This window comes from Mirounga angustirostris, unplaced genomic scaffold (assembly GCF_029215605.1).
Source record: "Mirounga angustirostris isolate CCGP_5_RB_7025 unplaced genomic scaffold, mMirAng1.0.hap1 SCAF_14, whole genome shotgun sequence".
NCBI lineage: Eukaryota > Metazoa > Chordata > Mammalia > Carnivora > Phocidae > Mirounga > Mirounga angustirostris.
In genome coordinates this window covers 49,619,713-49,638,261 of record NW_026991722.1, presented here as the reverse complement: position 1 = coordinate 49,638,261, position 18,549 = coordinate 49,619,713, and the positions used below count along the sequence as shown (strand labels likewise).

Below are 18,549 nucleotides of genomic sequence, written 5' to 3'. Positions count from 1 at the left end.
TTTTTGAGAATTTCCCTCCCAAAAAAGGGCAGGGAAATGTAGGAGTCATTTTCAGTAAGATTAAATTACTATTTCTTTCTAAAGCCATCAACTCTCTACAACTTAGCCAGACTACCATAACCCAGGGCTGGTGATTGTAAATTCTCATAAACATGTATCAGCAGTCCCTCATTTTCTCTGCCTGACGCTCTGACTTGTCACAGGCAAGGTATCAAAATGTGCAAGGATCCCTCTGGGTTCTCACTGAGAGTGAGTGTGTGTATGTGTGTGTATCGTGTCCTCCGAGTGCATATATATTCACACACAAACATTTACACACATGCCCAGAAGGCAGCATTCTAGTAAACACTGGAAAGTTACTCACCTAACTGTGTTGCCAGAAGGATTTACTCCCTCAGCATTGTGATGAAGCAGCTCAGTGAGTTGATTTCATTGTGGCAAAGATAACAGGCTTGCAGGGAGATGCTGCATTACACAGTACTCTGCAAAACAGCTGCTTTTTATTCTGAATAAGAAGTCAATCAGAGAAAGAACAGCTTTTAAACAGTGCATTTTCATTCCAGGCCAAATGACATGCTACAGTTTTGTTTTTTACATTTCTCTGCTACTCTTGGGTAAAGAAAACTTTGCAGGACTTGCAAATAACACTCAATTTCTGTTTTATTAAAAGAAATTGGAAAGCTGGACAGCCAGATAACTGGGGTCATGGCCACGGGCCAGGAGAAGACTGTGCCGGGCTGATTTATGCTGGACAGTGGAATGACTTCCAGTGTGAAGACGTCAATAACTTCATTTGCGAAAAGGACAGAGAGACAGGTAAGCAGGAGAGGAGATCTAAGGGTGGGCTGCAGAGCTTATATCCTGTTAAAGTGTGAGATGTGTGCAGGCTCTGCAATTGGGTTCTAGTCTTGGTTCTGCCACTTATTGGGGGGGGAGGTTGTTAACCTCAGGGAACAGTATCCTCTTCATAGGAAATAGTATCGTCCTAAGAGCTTAAATAAGTAAGTTAATGAATCTGCCTAAGGTATAGGAAGTAAATATTAGACTAACTGTTTTGGTCATTATCTTGTAATATTGTCAGTTAATAAATTCAGTACCAGTGTTATGTCTTTTTTATAGAGTTCCATATACAGACAATTTAGGTGGCCAACCATTCAATTCCACAGGTATTTATTGAGCATCTAGTATGGGCCAGGTGCTATGCTAGATAATGGAGGGAGATAGTCTATACCCCTGAAAAGCTTAGAAGCCAAAGAGGCTTTGGGATATATCTACTTTTTACTTCAAAAGATCCTAATCTAAAGCTTCACTTAACACATGACCCTTTTCAGAATGGGGCATCTTTGTTTTCTTCATCAGAACTAGATTTATTAAACATTTATGGTGGGAGGAGGAGGAAATGTGGAGTGAATCCTAATAAGTATGGATTTCTTCTGGAGGTGATGAAATGTTCTAAAATTAGGTACTTCTAAATTGTACAAATTTGTGAATATATGGAAAGCCACTGAATTGTATCCTTTAGGTGGGTGAATTTTATATGTGAATTATATCTCATAAAACCTTTATAAAAATGGTGGCGGCAAATAAAAAAACCTCAACTACATTTTGCTCAAACTATTGTTGCTAGTAGCTGGGGCACAAATTATCCATACCTCCATTCAACAGACATTTACTGAATACCAGGCACTGGTCCCACGTGCTAGGGGTCTTGAGACCCATAAGGAACTCTCAGCCTGATCAGTTGCAGGGGGCAACTACAAATACCTAAACAAGAAATTACAGCTCCCGATTCAAAATGGCATGTCCCACGGACACACCAAGTCTACAGCTACATATGGAACAATTGCTCTGAAAAAACCTTTAAAACCTGAATAAGCAACTCCGACACATTAGGCAAACAAGGAAAAAAAATCGAAGTGGGTAGGAGAGGCTGGGACACAGTCTTGCCATAAATCCCACCCCCTGGCACAGTGAGCCCCCAATTAGGAAGGAACTCAAAACCCAGAGTTCCTCTCTGAGGAGTGAAGAGTTTACACCCCACACCAGTGCTGGTGGGCACCCTCTCTCTTCTTTTTCCCAGCCTAGCTAGCCAAGGTTTGTGGGAGCCAGTGCTAACACTCTCCATCTACCTTGCATGCTCTGCCCTGGCATTCTCCTGCAGACCCCCCTCCCCACAACCAGCCCACCCACCCATCCCAGCAAGCATCCCTCCAGAGCGGCTCCTACCCTGCCACACCTGGCAGGCAGCCCTGGCCAGGACAACAGTACTCCAAAGTGACTCCTGCCCTGGGGAGGTGAGGACATAACCCCACACACCACTGTGCCTGCAGTTCCTACAGCTGGGCTTCTTAGCTGGCTGCCCAGGGAACAAGCCTGCCCTTCGGTGGGCCTGCAGTTGTGGAAGAAAGGCTCATTGCAGGCAGATAGCCTGACTGCTGGTCCCACCCATTAGTGAATTCATAGCAGCTGCTGACAGGCCTCTCAACAGCACAGGGAGAAAACCCTGCCCAGTGCACCCACAGCAGGCAAAGTGGGTCATTGTATCTGGTTATGCTGAAGGCACTCAGCTCAGCCACAACAGGGGGGCACATGCAACCACACAGGGGACACTCCTGGAGCACCTGGTTCGGGGGGAGGAGGGGAGGGATTGCACGATAGCACACCACAGGACCTCTTTTATATAAGGCCACTATTTTCAAGACCAGGAAATGCAGCTGACCTACCTAATACATAGAAACAAACACAGTTTGACAAAATGAGGAGCCAGAGGGAAAAGTCCCAAATAAAAGAACAAGATAAAGTCACAATAAAAGAGCTAAATGAATGGACATAAGCAATATGACTGATAAAGGATTCAAGGTAATGGTCATAAAGGTACTCTCTGCACTTGAGAAAAGAGTGGATGAACTCAGAACTTCAACAAAGAGATAGAAAATATAAAAAGAACCAGTTGGACCAAAAGAGTTCAGTAACAAAGAATACACTAGAGGGAATCAATAGGAGATTAGAGGATGTAGAAGAACAGAATAGCAATCTGGAAGACAGGGTAATGGAAAGTGGCCAACCTGAACAGCAAAAATAAGAGTAGGTTAAAGGGAGCTCTGTGACATCATCAAGGATAATAACATGCACATTATAGGGATCCCAGAAGAAGAGAGAAAAGGGGAGAACACTTACTTGAAAACTTCCTTAATCTGAGGAAGGAAACAGACATCCAGGTCCAAGAAGCATAAAGAGCCTCTAATAAGATGAACCCAAGGATATCTACAACAAGACCCATAACGGTTAAAAAGTAATGAGAATTTATGGGCCAAATGGGTAATGGGTATTAAGGAGGGCACTCATGATGAGCACTGGGTGTTATATATAAGTGATGAATCACTAAATTCTACACTTGAAACCAATTTTACCATATATGTGAACTAACTAGAATTTAAGTAAAAACGTGAAAAAAAATAAAAGCAACAAGAGAAAAGAAAACAGGTATTTGCAAGGGAAACCCCATAAGCCTCATCATTCAGAATTGAAGGAGAGGGCGCCTGGGTGGCTCAGTTGGTTAAGCGACTGCCTTCGGCTCAGGTCATGATCCTGGAGTCCCTGGATCGAGTCCCGCATCGGGCTCCCTGCTCAGCGGGGAGTCTGCTTCTCCCTCTGACCTTCCCCCCTCTCATGTGCTCTCTCTCAAATAAAATAAAATAAAATCTTTAAAAAAAAAAAAAAAAACAGAATTGAAGGAGAGAGAGAGTTTCCCAGATAATCAAAAGCTAAAGGAGTTCATCACCACTAAACCAGCCTTACAAGAAATGTCAAAGGGACTATTTTAAGCTAAAAAAAAGGGGGGGAGGTGCTAATTAGTAAGAAGAAAACAGACAAAAGTATAAATCTTACTGGTAATGGTAAATAGTAAATGTAGTGGATTAATCACTTATAAAGCTGGTAGAAGGGTAAACAAAAGTAGTAAAAAGTAACTACAATAATTAAGAATACACAAGATGAAATGTGACATCAAAAACATAAAATGTAGGAAGTGGGAGTCAAAATGTAGAGCTTTAGAATGCAAACTTAAGCCGTTATCAAGTTAAAATAGTTAGAAATATAAGTAGTTATATGTAAACTTCATGGTAACAATAAAGCAAAACCTGCAGTTAATACACAAAAGATAAAGAGAAAAGAATCTAAGCATACCACTAAAGGAAGTCATCAAATCACAAAGGAAGAGAGCAAGAGAAGAAGAAAGGAATAAAGAGGAACTATAAAACAACCAAAAAGCATTTTTTTAAATGACAGTAAGTATACACCTACCAACAGTTGCTTTAAATGAATTAAATTCTCCAATCAAAACCAGCTACATGGAGTAGCTGAATGGATAAGAAAACAAGACCCGTGTGTATGCTGTCAACAAGAGACTCACTTTAGACAAAGATCCACACAGACTGAAAGTGAAGGAATGGAAAAAGGTATACCAAGCAAACAGAAACCAAAACAAAGATGGGATAGCTATATTTATATCAGACAAAATAGACTTTAAACAAAGACTATATAAGAGACAAAGAAGGGCATTATATAATAATAAGGGGGTCAGTCCAACAAGAGGATATAACATTTGTAAATATTTATGAACCCAATATAGGAGCACCTAAATATATGAAACAAATAGTAGCAGACCTAATAGACAGCAATACAGTAGCAGGGGACTTTATACCCCACTTACATCAATGGCTAGATCATCCAGACAGAAAATCAATGAGGAAACATCAGCCTTAAGCAATTTATTAGACCAGATGGACTTAACAGACATATATATAAAACACTCCATCAAAAATCAACAATACATATTCTCAACTGTACATGAAGCACTCTCCAGAATAGATCATATATTAGGCCACAAGACAAGTTTCAGTAAATTTAAGGAGACTGAAATCCTATCAAACATCTTTTCTGACCGCAGTGATATAAAACTAGAAATCAATTACAGGAAGAAAACTGGAAAATTCACCAATATGTGAAGATTAAACAACATGCTACTAAACAACCAATGGATCAAAGAAGAAATCAAAAGAGAGATCAAAAAATTCCTTGAGACAAATGAAAATGGAAATACAACATACCAAAACTTACAGGATGCAGTGAAAGCAGTTCTAAGACAAAGTGCATCGCAATAAATGCCCACCTCCATAAATAAGAAAAACTCAGATAAATAACCTAAGTTTACATCTCAAGGAACTAGAAAATGAAGTCCAAAGTTAGTAGAAGTTAGGAAATAACAAAAAGGAGAGCAGAAAGGAATGCAATGCCGACTAAAAACACAATATAAAAGCTCAATGAAAATAAGAGCTTGTTCTTTAAAAGGATAAATGAAATCGACAAAATTATAGCTAGACTCACCAAGAAAAAGAGAGAGCAGACTCAATTAAGTAAAATCAGAAATGAAAGTAGAGATATTACAACTGATACCACAGAAATACAAAGATCATAGGAGACTACTATGAACAATTATTGAGAGCAAATTTGACAAGCTAGAAGAAATGGATAAATTCCTAGAAACATAAACCTACCAAGACTGAATAACAAAGAAAATAGAATATGTGAACAGACAGATTACTAGTAAGGAGATTGAATCAGTAATCAGAAACCTCCCAACAAACAGAAGTCCAGGACCAGAAGGCTTCACTGGGGAATTCTACCAAACATGCAGAGAAGAATTAATACTAACCTTCCCAAACTTTTCCAAAAAATAGAAGAGAAAATGCTTCTAAACTCATTTTACAAAGCCAGCATTATCTTGATACGAAAACCAGACAGGTATGCTACAAGAAAATTACAGGCCAACATCCCTGATGAACACAGATGTAAAAATCCTCAACAAAATGTTAGCAAACTGAATTCAACAATATATTAAAAGGGTTATACGCCATAAGCAAGTGGGATTTATTTCAAGGAGGCAGGGATGGTTCAATATCCACATATCAATCAATGGGACACATTAACAAAATGAAGGATAAAAATAGTATCTCAATAGATGTAGAAAAGCATTTGATGAAATTCAACCTCCATTTATAATAACTCTCAAGAAAGTGGATATAGAGGCCTCAACATAATAAAAGTTGTATGTGACAAGCCCACAGCTAACATCATACTCAGTGGTGAAAAGCTGAAAGCTTTTTGTCTAAGACCAGAAACAAGACAAGGATGTGCCCATGCTTGCCACTTTTGTTCAACAACATCTCAAGGAACTAGAATGACAGTAAGTATACACCTACCAACAGTTGCTTTAAATGAATTAAATTCTCCAATCAAAACCAGCTACATGGAGTAGCTGAGTGGATAAGAAAACAAGACCCGTGTGTATGCTGTCAACAAGAGACTCACTTTAGACAAAGATCCACACAGACTGAAAGTGAAGGAATGGAAAAAGGTATACCAAGCAAACAGAAACCAAAACAAAGATGGGATAGCTATATTTATATCAGACAAAATAGACTTTAAACAAAGACTATATAAGAGACAAAGAAGAATTAATACTAGACTCAGTGTGGTATTAGAAGTCCTTGCCAGAGAAATTGGGGTGGGGGGGGTTGGGGGGGTGGGAATAAAGTCATCCAAATTAGAAAGGAAGAAGTAAAAGTGTCACTATTTGCAAATGACATGAATTTATATAGGGAAAATCCTAAGGACTGCACACACACACACACACACACCTGTTAGAACTAGTAAATGAATTCAGTAAAGTTGCAGGATACAAAACCAGCATACCAAAATCTGTTACATTTCTATTCACTAATAATGAATGCTAAGAAAAATTGAGAAAACATCTCCACTTACAATGGCATCAAAGAGAATACCTAGGAATAACTTAACCGAGGAGGTGAAAGACCTATACACTGAAAACTTACGAGACATTGATGAAAGAAATTGAAGATGACATAAATAAATGGAAAAATATTCCATGCTCATGGATTGGAAGGATATTGTTAAAATGTCCATACTAGCCAAAGCAATTCAGTCCTGTCCCTATCAAAATTCCATAGGGATTTTTCACAGAAATAGAACAATCCTAAAATTTGTATGGAACCACAAAAAACCCCAAAGAGCCAAAGCCATCTTGAGAAAGAATAAAAAAGCTAGAAGCATTTTGCTCTGTGATTTCAAACTATGTTACAAAGGCATAGTAATGAAAACAGTGTGGTATTGGCATTAAAACAGATGTAGATCAGTGGAACAGAACAGAAAAATAAGCCCATACATATATGGTCAATTAACTGACAAAGGAGCCAAGAATGTATAACAGCAAAAGAATAGTATCTTCAATGAATAGTGTTAGGCAGACTAGAGCCATTTGCAAAATAATGAAGTGCACACCATACACAAAAATTAAAGTGGATTAAAGACTTAATTTAAGACCTGAAACCATAAAATCCCTAGAAGAAAACAAGGAGTAAGTTCCTTGGCATCAGTCTTGATGATGATTTTTTAAATCTGACACCAAAAGCAAAGGCAACAAAGGCAAAAATAAACAAATGGGACTACATCAGACGGAAAAGCTCCTACACAGCAAAGGAAACCATCCAAAAAATGAAAAGGCAACCCAAGCCTCCACTGACACATGAATAGATAAAGAAGATGTTATAGGTATCCAATGGAATACTGTTCAGTCATAAAAAGAATGAAATATTGCCATTTGCAATATCATGGATCTCCGGAGCTAGAGAGTATTATGCTAAGACAAAATCAGTAAGAGAAAGACAAATACCATATGATTACACTCATGTGGAATTTAAGAAACAAAACAAATTAACAACTAGAAAGAGAGAAAGGCAAACCAAGGAATGGACCCTTAACTATAGAGAACAAACTGATGATTACCAGAAAGGAGGTAGGTTGGGGGAATGGGTGAAATAGGAGATGGGGGTTAAGGAGTGCACTTGTCATGATGAGCACCAGGAATTGCTGAATCACTATATTGTACACCTGAAACTAATATAACACTGTATGTTAACTGGAATTAAAATGAAAACTTTAAGAAGCTATCATAAGAAAAAAAAATTATTTTTCTAACTATGTGTGATCACAGATGTTAACTAAATTACTGTGGTGATCATTTCACAATGTATCAAATCATATTGTACACCGGAAACTAATATAATGTTGTATGTCAGTTATACCTCAATTTTTAAAAAAGAAAGAAATTACAGTAGAGGGTGAGAAGTGACCCAGACTTGTCATTTGTTTGCCTTGTTTGGCCATTTGGGATTTGAGTTGAGCCCAGAATAGGCATCTTCAAAAAGAAATTTACCTTTTAGTTAATCTGAATATGACCTTATAGGCATTTCTTTGAAAAAATAATTGATGTATTTTGGAATCTTTCCTATAAAAATACATGTTCCTTTTTTTGAATTGTACATTAATGGTATTCTTTAAGAAAAACTAACACCCATTATTTTTCCTCTCTTTTAGTACTATCATCTGCATTATAATGGACTGTGATGTAATAAACGTGAGCAAATTTCCGGATGGTTCTCAAAGACAAAGGATACTTCTTTCTGATTGTATCACCTTCTCTCCAGATTGGAAAAAAAGCACTGAAAACCAATTCCTGAAAAAATTGACAGCTGGTTATCTTTACCATCCTCCTTTACTCAAGGACTTCAGAACTAAAATGTTCCCCCAGTATGATATATTGATTTTCAGTATGCAAATGGACTGAATCACATAGAATTTTCTCAGCCAGTAACTGCATAATTATGCAAATCACATCTTCCAAAGTATGGATTGCTCCAATCAGAAAAAAGGCTATCATTGGTTGTTGAGCTCTAAGAAGAACTTAAACTGTACTGTGTAAACAGTACCTTCCATTTCTGAAATCCCAAATGTAAGAAAAATATGCAGACGTACAGATATATAGGCCAACTTTTAGTAATAATATGAGATATACTTAAAGAGCTTTTTAAAACTTTGTATTTTTGTACAAAATATTTGCCTTTTTACAATTTTTTCCTTTTCTTTTTTTTTTTTTTTTTGTCATTTTACCAATATAATACATGGAGCCAAAGAAAACAATAATGGTACTAATAAAACTCCTAGGGTTTCTTGTCAGATTTAATTCTACCCAATGGCAAAGAATTTTTTTCAGTTGTGGATTTTAAAAAATGATTAAATATATGTGTGTATATATATATTTTTTTTTAATGTAGCATTTCCTCAGAGGAGTCAATCACTTGAAATGTCTACAAACATCCTTGCAGATTTTGCCAGGGTAGGTCAAGCCTGAGCATATACACCGCTCAGTCCTGTGGGCTGTGTACTGAGCCCATCACCAGCCAACATTCTTGCTGTGTGCCTGGCCAGGCCCAGAGGAAGTGGTCAACTCAGGACGTGCTTCTACTTCATTTTGGTGGAGTTAGGGGTGGCGGAAAGGTATCTGTTGGAAAAGACAGAGCACCTAGAAAGCCTTGTTTTGTGGCTGCAGTATGAATGTGCGTGGTATCAGACCCGTAGCCGAGCTGCTAGTGACTGTATGTAAGTAAGTATGGCATCTTATCAACCAAGGGCAGAGATGCTAGAAAGATGGGGAAAGCTATATGCTACCTGGAAAGTTTGTGTTTTCTTAAGTCCCGTTCCAAAAAGCAGAACTCCAAGGCACATGCATGATGAAATGTAAGAGTCAACTTTTGGCCACTGCACTGAACTATTGCAAAGAACCTTTCCTCTGAGCCCATCCTCCTTCTACTCCTTGACTTACCGTTGAAAAGTCTAACATGAAATGTGCTGAAAATAGGCATTAGATATAATTGATGCTCAAAGGTAAGATTTCCATCCAACAGAATCCCTCTCCTCCCCTTCCAGGGATCTCCCCAGGCAGTGCTGCTACGTATCCCAAATAAAATGATAAAAGAATAAAGACAGAGTTTGACTTTCACACCTGCAGCTGTGTGGACTATGTTGTCTTACCCCTGGTCACCATTCATGCCATCTCCCATCTCTGCAGCCCAAAATGGCCATCTGCTCAGCGCCTTTATGCCCTGCTGCCCTGTCCATGTGGCCTGGTCAGATTGGCAGGACCCACCGGCATCTGGGCCCTGTGACACAAGGCAAAGGCTGGACTCCAGTACTTATTTAGGCTCAAGACCTTTCAGAGACGAGACCCAGCCCCTTAAGACCTCTCAGAGACGAAACCCAATCCTCTTTTTTATCCTTTTCCTGTTTGTCAATTAAGACTCGTGCCCAGAAGCAACTTAAAGTTAAGTGTCTGACACCCCATGAGAAGGAACTATGCTAGCTCCCACAGCTGGTTGTTCCTCTCCCAGCCTTCAACTTACAGTGCTGTCATTGTTGGGCACTATGCAGAGTGCTTAAGTCAGACAATTTCATGTCATCCTCCTAGCAGCCCTCTGAAGCAGGCTTTGCAACCCTCCCCACTGACAGAAAAGGGGAGGGTCTCAAAGAGGGGACATCATTTCCTGGGTCACACCATCACCAAGGAGTGAGACAGGATTCAGACTTGAGCTCTGAAAATGTTCTAAATGTTCTTTAGGAACCAGGGTCCTTCTTAATAACACCCTGAATAAAATCAGATGAGTATCGCACATTATAAGATGCCTCATGTGCTTCTCTGTACATTTAGCTATTTATACACCAGCCTTCTGTTCACCTACTCACAACTGATGCTCTTTTGGGAGGAGAGATTTAATGAACTATGATGAGGTCTTCAGGCACCTGATTTGCTACATGCTGGAAGAAGAAGGAAATGTTTTTCTTCCTAAATGTCTCTTGAAAGGATGAATGCACAACCAGGAAGAAAAAACCCTTTCTTCTCCTCCTCTATTATCAATATTCATCAGCTCGCCCACCACCATTCCAATTTGTAGGAGTTAAAATTTTAGCTAAAGCAGACAACAAATGGTAATAGCCACTCCCGTTTTAAAAACCAGATGTTTAAGGAAGTAGGAAGCTATATAAATCAGGTAACAATGCCAAACATGTCTTTTGTGCCTCAGATGACAAAGCTGGTCTCTTCTTGAGAAAGTAAGCATATTGGGGTGCCTGGGTGGCTCAGTCGTTAAGCATCTGCCTTCAGCTCAGGTCATGATCCCAGGGTCCTGGGATTGAGCCCCACATCAGGCTCCCTGCTCTGCGGGAAGCCTGTTTCTCCCTCTCCCACTCCCCCTGCTTGTGTTCCCTCTCTCGCTGTGTCTCTCTCTGTCAAATAAATAATAAAATCTTTAAAAAAAAGAAAAGAAAAAGTAAGCATATTAACTCATTCGTGACTCAGAGAAGTCCCACAAGAATAATAATAGTTTAAATTTGTTCGGCATTTTCACATGCATTATCTCCTCTAATCTTCATGCAAGCCTATTGTCCCTCTTCATTTTTTTGAAGATTTTATTTATTTATTTGAGAAAGAGAGAGTACGTACAAGTGGGGTCAGGTGGATAGGGAGAGAGAGAATCTCAAGCAGGCACCCCGCTGAACGTGGAGCGCGACAGGGGGCTCGATCTCACGACCCTAAGATCATGACCTGTACTGAAATCAAGAGTCCGAGTTTTAACCAACTGAGCCACTCAGGAGCCCCTTGTCCCTACTTTAGAAATAAGGGAACGGGGGCTACTTGGAAGATTTGCTGTTGCCCACATTGCTGTCACAGTTGCCTTCAAAAATGCAAATCTGATCAGTTTCCTCAATCTTAATTCAAAATCTAAGTCCATCCTACCCCACATCCCCGGCCTAACATCTTCCGAAGGATCGCAGGGTCCCACCCACACCTCCAGCCTTCCCTCCAGCTGCAACTCCACCCTCCCTCCACATGCACCAAAACAGCCTTTCAAGCCACCTGCACTCACCCAACCCCGGGCTCTTTCTCATCCCCATATTCTACCTGGACTCCTTCCTTGTCTTTTATACCTAGAAAGAGCTTTCTTTAAGATTCAGCCCAAGTATCACTTCTTGTCTGATTCCTTTCCCAACAAATGCATCTTGAAAGTAGAGCTGATTCCTCTTTCCATGCCAAACACTATGCACAAGAGCTCTGGATGAAACAAAACTCCTTCACTGTGTTAGATGATCTACAGATTAGTTGCAAGACCTAAAAATGACTGAACTGAGAAGAGAGGAAAGTAAATGTGGCCAGTCAGTTACAAAATCAAAAGCACTGAAGAGTGGGAGAATCCAAGCAGGAGAAATGAAGGAATTCATGTTACTAATAATCGCTTATTATACATCCAGTATATTGGATGTAAGTATATTATACGTATTATTCCATCAGCATGAATGGAAAATAGACTGAAAAGAATCAGATGATAAAACAGATTCATTCTATTCCTAAAGTATGGCCCTGAGTCTGGGAAGAGCTTTTGAAACTTAAATGGCAGTATGATCAAGTATCTTTTTTCTAGCTGTTATAACTCAACAATTTTACAAGTACAGGTAGACTTTCCAGTGTTTTTGAGGTGTTTCTCTGTATAATAGTTCCATTTTCCTAGGAAGAATCCCTTAATGGCATGGTGTCATATTTATTTTATAAATCACAAAGCAGATGTTGAAAAGATTTTGCTTCACCTATTCACCCTTTTTCCTCCCCTCCTAGATACTCTTGTTCAAATAAGTACATAGCATGCTCAGTTGGGCAAAAGTCCAGAGAAAAGCAGGCTTAAGCAAACCAACTTTAGGGCACCTGGGTGGCTCAGTCAGTTAAGTGTCTGTCTTCGGCTCAGGTCATGATCTTGGGGTCCTGGGATCCAGCCCCGCATCGGGCTCCCTGCTCAGCAGGGAGTCTGCTTCTTCCTCTCTTTCTGCCCCTCCCTCCCACTCATGCACACACTCTCTCTCAGATAAACAAGTAAAATCTTTTTTAAAAGAATGGGCGTAACCAAAATGTCTTGATTGAGTCTTCTTGACCAGTTACGGACAACTGTCCTTTGGCCAGTCTTCTAAACTACAGAGTTTGCTCTATTCTTTACATGTCACTCATTGCCATGACCCACCAAATCACGGAGACTGCAGGGAGTTATAAGCGTCTTAAAATCAATTCCTATGCCATGGAACAGGAGGCACGCCAGGAAGACTTGCTGACAAGCACAAAGTGCTGGGTATAAAGTGGCTGTAACAGCACCTACTACAGGTTAAGAAATTGACGTGACTATATCCAACCCCTATGCGAGAAAATGAAAGATCAGACGGATTAAATAATTTCCCAAGAACTGGGCTTTGAACCCATGGCCACCTAGCTTCCACCCCTCCATGCTGTCTCTTATACTCCCAACCGTGACCTTCCTGAGAGCCTAGGCTTTTCACATTATATTTTGTTCTTTGTCACAAGAAATCTCAAGCCACCAAGATTACCTCTCTCTTTCTAACAGAACCGGAGAGATAATGTAGGAATCCTGATTTGTACACTTCAGATAAAAGTACTACACCAATCCCTCCAATATTGATGAGCAAAGAGGCTTAAGTCGACTTGGCACCAAATGCCATGGATGTCCAAAAAGGTTAGCTTGAAGAAACCACCCGAGATTCTAGAGTAGCTGGACCTCTCACAGAGTTTTCTGATATAAGTAGTGCCAAATGAAGAGAGATGGGCTTTGGAGCCAAATGGGCCCAGGTTGGAATCCTGCTTTCTACTTCCTGGTTGTGACACAATACTCAAAAAGGCAGCAAATAACTCTCTCACCTCATTTCCCTCCTTTGCCCACCAGGCCCTCTGCTCACATATAGAACAAGCATTGGTCCAGAACTGGTTCAAAACTGGCATTACCTGTCCTGGTATCATTAGGGAAACTGCATTGACAATTAGCTCACTGATAATGCATCCTCTCAAAAGACTAGACGGGGGTGACATAGCAAAAAAACTAAAATTGTGAGATCTCTCCTCCCTTACACCAGTAATACTGAAAAAAACGGTTGCCTCTTTCTGTTATCCCTTCCATTGGGTATCAGAGTAGAGGTTCCTATGAATTTGTGTTAATTACAGATCTGGCTGCTGAAATAAAGACCCAAAATAATGGCAGCCTAAAAAAGCTGGAGGCTTCTTTCCTTCGCACCTAACTCTCTGCACATGAGCAGCCCAGGGAGCCGCGCTCCTGTTTGTTGTCTTCCTGCTCTGCAATCCTGAAGCCATCGCCCTGAAGCAGGGCCAGGGGGGCTCAGTGCCATACCCACATTCCAGGAAGCAGGCTTGGGGGAGAGTGAGGAAAGAAGTTAATCCCTTAAAGGTCAGAAACTGCATCTGTCACTCCCACTCACATCTCTTTAGCCAGAACTTCCTCAAACAAGCCTCATTTAACTGCAAGGGACGCTGGGAAATATAGTCTCTAGCTGTGAAATGCAGTCACATTTCAAGCTAAAAATTCTATTGTGATAAAAGGGAGAATGGATAAGGGTGGGGGGGTTGCTATAAATAGTAGTTGTACCACCCAAAGCTGCTCACACTAATTCCCCTCCTGTGCAATCTGTTTTCACCTTACCCTCTTAGGGAGACTTGGGTGGGCTGAATTACTGGCTGCAATTCTTCTACCTCCCTGTATCTACCCCTTTGCCACACAACCTGGCAATTTCCCCCTCTCTGAGAGGAGGGGCCCTTGACTTTGGGCTCAGCCATATGACTTGCTTTGGCCATTACTGGTGGGTATGACATGACCAAAGGCTTGAGAGGTGCTAAGGTGACTGTTTGCCATCACCTTGAGGAGGGCCTCCCCTGGGCAGCTGCTGCCCCTGTAGCCTGAGCTGTAGAAGGAACACACATGGAGCAAAACGGCCCCAACTAAGACATACCTGCAGCAAGAAGCAAAGCCACCTCAACCTTCAGAGCCTGCAGCAGAGCCACCTGGCCGACACACAGACCCTTGAAATGTATATGCCATTGAGATTTGGGGGTTGTTTATTACACAGCATTTCTGGAGCAAGAGCTAACTGTTAACGGATCCTTGGGTTCTAACCCAGTTACTCTATATATGGCTATTTTCTGTTTGTCCCTCCAGATCCCTTCTCCACCATTCTCTGGACTTTGGGAGGTAAATCTTTACAGGTTTCCTTGGTTTCTGGTTTCCAATTGGTTTGGCCAATGAAATGGCAGGAGAGAAGGAGCGAAGTGGGCCATTTATTTCCCTGACCTCCTCGCTGACTTTCTCCCTGCATCTCTCTACTGAAGGCCACATCTCCTGTTAGGTGGGTCCAGGAGTGGTAACTTCCTCTGGCCCCCATAATGGTTTGCAGATACACTAGCTTCCAAGATTCCACACTACCCTTTATTGTTTTCCCTAAACCTGCTGCAGCTTTGTCAATTACCCATTTATTACACTCTCCTCAATTACCCAGCTTGACTGTGCCATCTTTTCCATGTTGGACCCCGAATGATAACCTTTCTGCCTCCACCCCATCTCCACCTCTGTGCCTCTACCCTGCCAAGTAGTGTGTCCCCCACCTCCTCTTCATGGGTCCAAACATGACTCCCATTTCAAGGCATGCCCCCTCTTTCAAAACACTTCCTCCAAAATCTCCAGCTCCCAGTGACCTCTCCCTTCCCTTATTTCTCCAAGATCAACTACCCAAACTACGTTGTCAATACTTTGCTTTATACCAAAGCACAGCAGTCTGTAAGCTGTGCTCTGGGGAGCCAAGGGTTCTTATGAAGGTGCCACAGTAATTGGGAGGAGGGTATTTGCAGAGCAAATGGAGCTCCAGATCACTTTTCAGAGGGCTATGTATTTATCTCATATATGAGGTTTCATTTGAGGTTCATTGTTTAAAAAAAGTTTGAAAACTTTGATGCAGTACACCTAATCTTTAATATTTTATGCATTAAGTCATATCTGCCCAAAAGGAATAAAATCAATTTAAATACCTCCAAAATCAAGGAATTTGTGTTCTCCCTTTGCTATAGGGGCAGATGGATGATGGACAGATGGAAGGATGGAAGCATAGATGGATGCATGGATGGACAGATGCATAGATGGGCAGATACATAGATGGGTAGATGAACAACATAGATGAATGGATGAATGGATATACATGCATCCATGGATAGAGAGATAGATGGGTGGAGGCATGTATGAGAAGGCTCTGGTCCCATCATAAGCAGTTTCTTCACAGGTTCTACCCACTTGCTCATGATCTATAGGAACATGTCTTTTTGCTCCTACACAAATCCCCCTGGAAGTATCTCTCCTGAAACTTCAAACTCCAAAAGGCCAACTAAAGGGGAGCTGAAGGTCACAAGGGATTTGGGCACTAAGCAGCCCCAGATTGCACTGACTGAGATCTGAGGGGGAAGTGATACAAGAGGAATGGCACAGAAGTGTGAAGCTATGGGAACTCCTGCTTAAACTTTTGAAAAGCAAGAGTCCCCAGTGAACTAGCAAACATGTCCTTAAAAATCTATAATTCTGGGGGTGCCTGGGTGGCTTGGTTGGTTAAGCATCCAACTCTTGATTTCAGTGCAGGTCACGATCTCAGGGTTGTGGGATTGAGACCCACACAGGGCTCCTCGCGCTCTCCTTCTGCCCCTCCCTGCTATTCCCTCTCTTTCTTAAAAAAAAAAAAAAAAATCTGTAACTCTGCCCCCCAAATATTTCCCAGCTCCAACCATGTTTCCCAGCTCTATCATGATGTTCATAGATAGTAAAAGAATAAAGTAATCATTTTTCTCTTGCTTAATCAGCATATACAACGGTCATATGTGTTATAACACTCATATTACCTTGTTTTTGACAGTGACAATTACTTATTTCTAAAGAACTATTTGCTGTGCCTCCATTTGAGCAATACCATGTGAAAAGAAGCTGGTTTTTTTCTCCAAAGGTATAGTTTGAGACCCATTTCATATAATAGTCTGGATTTCAGGTCCTATAAGATGCCCCTTAATAGACACTCTGCAAAGCAATGATCATTTTCTACTAGAACTTCACCTATTTCAACCTTATATCTACAGCTTCACAGAGTTGAAATGTACCAAGAGTTCTGAATCAACAGGCACAAGGAATAGTGACCAGCACCTTCATACAGACCCTGACATTTCTCAAAAAAGAAAAACAAAAAGCCTAGAAAAATCAGATGATGGATGGATGGATGGATAGGAAGATGGCTAGCTACATACATACATACATAGAATGGAAGGGAGAGAGAAAAAGAAGAGATTGAGGGTTGGCTAGGAGAAAGCTGTTAGTTTTTAACCGAGTCCATTTGAAAGAGTCCTTTCAGTGGAAAAAGCACTGCCCTCCAAGTCCACTGAGGTCCTCCACTCGCTCCCCATGCCTGAGTTTTAGATTATGACAGATAAGGAGAAGCTGGCTCTACTGCACTTACCTTGCTGAGGGCATGAAAAAAATCATCTGCCTCAAATCATTTTTGCTTACTTTTCAACTCCATAGCTATAATGTTTAGAAGTTACAGACCCCCCAGAAATTGCCTTTTCCTGTTTTTCTCACAGGCAACAAGATCACATGCATTGCATTTTCCAGTCTACAGTAAGAATTGGTGCCTTGGTCTACCGGCCCTGGCATTTGGGATTGCTGCTTTCCTCCTCCTATGGGGACAATTGTCCTCCCTCTGTAATTCAGCTCACTGACTTGTACTCTCAAACGACAGGTCCATAGGGAGACCAGAGCAGGAGAAGCCAGGAACCCAGCATGTTATCTAACTACAGGTAGAAAATGAACCTCCCCAGGAGCAGATGTGTGGGGACCAGCTGGTCCCAGCAACATAAAAGCCCCACGGGAAGGCACTTGGCACCAATGCAAAGCAGGCAAGGTTGATCTTCTGCTGTCACCTCTACTGTGTATGAATGGAACTTTCTAGTCCAGCACCTTTGCGATTTCTGAGAAATAATCTTATATTTAGTACTAGAGATTATGTAAGAAAAGACCACTTCTCATAAGAAAAGAAATCAGTCCTTGGAGATTAGTAGGATAATGTCTCAGACCCCATAGCCTGATATGTCCGTAAGCTTCACATTCTCCTAGGGCCCCCACTGGTCCCTGCTATTATCACAGCAGGAAGGGGAGTGTTGCCCTTTGACACGCATACCCTAGTATGGACCAAATCCCTTCCCTTCATTCTCGAGGTTAGAGGCTCTGACGAAGTCTGTGCACTAGAGGCTAGAGCACAATAAGAGGTAAATAGCCACAAAGAGCAACCAATTGCTAGACAACCAGAGCTCACTGTCCACAGAAGAGTCCAGGGCAAAGAGATCTCCCCTGGACTCCTCCCTTTCTAGCTCCAGCTTGCCTCCAGGCATCACCTTTAAAACCTCCCATCCAAGAGTACCTCGAAGGCATTGGGCCCGCCTGAAGTGCCCTTTCCCTACTTACACAGACCCATCATCCACCCTGAGGGACACTTCTCTCAGGTTGTTAACACAAAGGCAGACCTCAGCCTTCAGGCAAGATTCCAATCTCTCTCTACAGGGGTCTGCACCAGAATAACGAAGCCCCAATAAACCCCCACAAGCCATTAATACAAGAGAGGGAGGAAGGGGTAAGGAGGGAAAAGGCAAACTTTGGTAAAAAGGCTGGGAAGGGGACACTTCACCCAAAGAAGCATGTCTCCAAAGGTGGACTCAGT

At 41.3% G+C, this 18,549-nt stretch overlaps 1 protein-coding gene and 1 long non-coding RNA gene across 2 annotated transcripts in view; one reads left to right on the top strand and one right to left on the bottom strand.

Moving 5' to 3' along the window:
* COLEC12 (collectin subfamily member 12) overlaps positions 1-9,916 on the top strand; it is a 189,305-nt gene extending 179,389 nt beyond the window's left edge. The window contains exons 9-10 of the mRNA XM_045886962.2: positions 671-816; positions 8,455-9,916. Coding sequence (XP_045742918.1) covers positions 671-816; positions 8,455-8,474 — 166 coding nt within the window. The 3' untranslated portion in view covers positions 8,475-9,916. The remainder of the gene's footprint in view (positions 1-670; positions 817-8,454) is intronic.
* The window catches only part of LOC135362511 (uncharacterized), a 67,444-nt gene that overhangs the window by 7,417 nt on the left and 41,478 nt on the right, over positions 1-18,549 (bottom strand). The window contains exon 2 of the long non-coding RNA XR_010407300.1: positions 365-505. This is a non-coding gene — a long non-coding RNA (uncharacterized LOC135362511). The remainder of the gene's footprint in view (positions 1-364; positions 506-18,549) is intronic.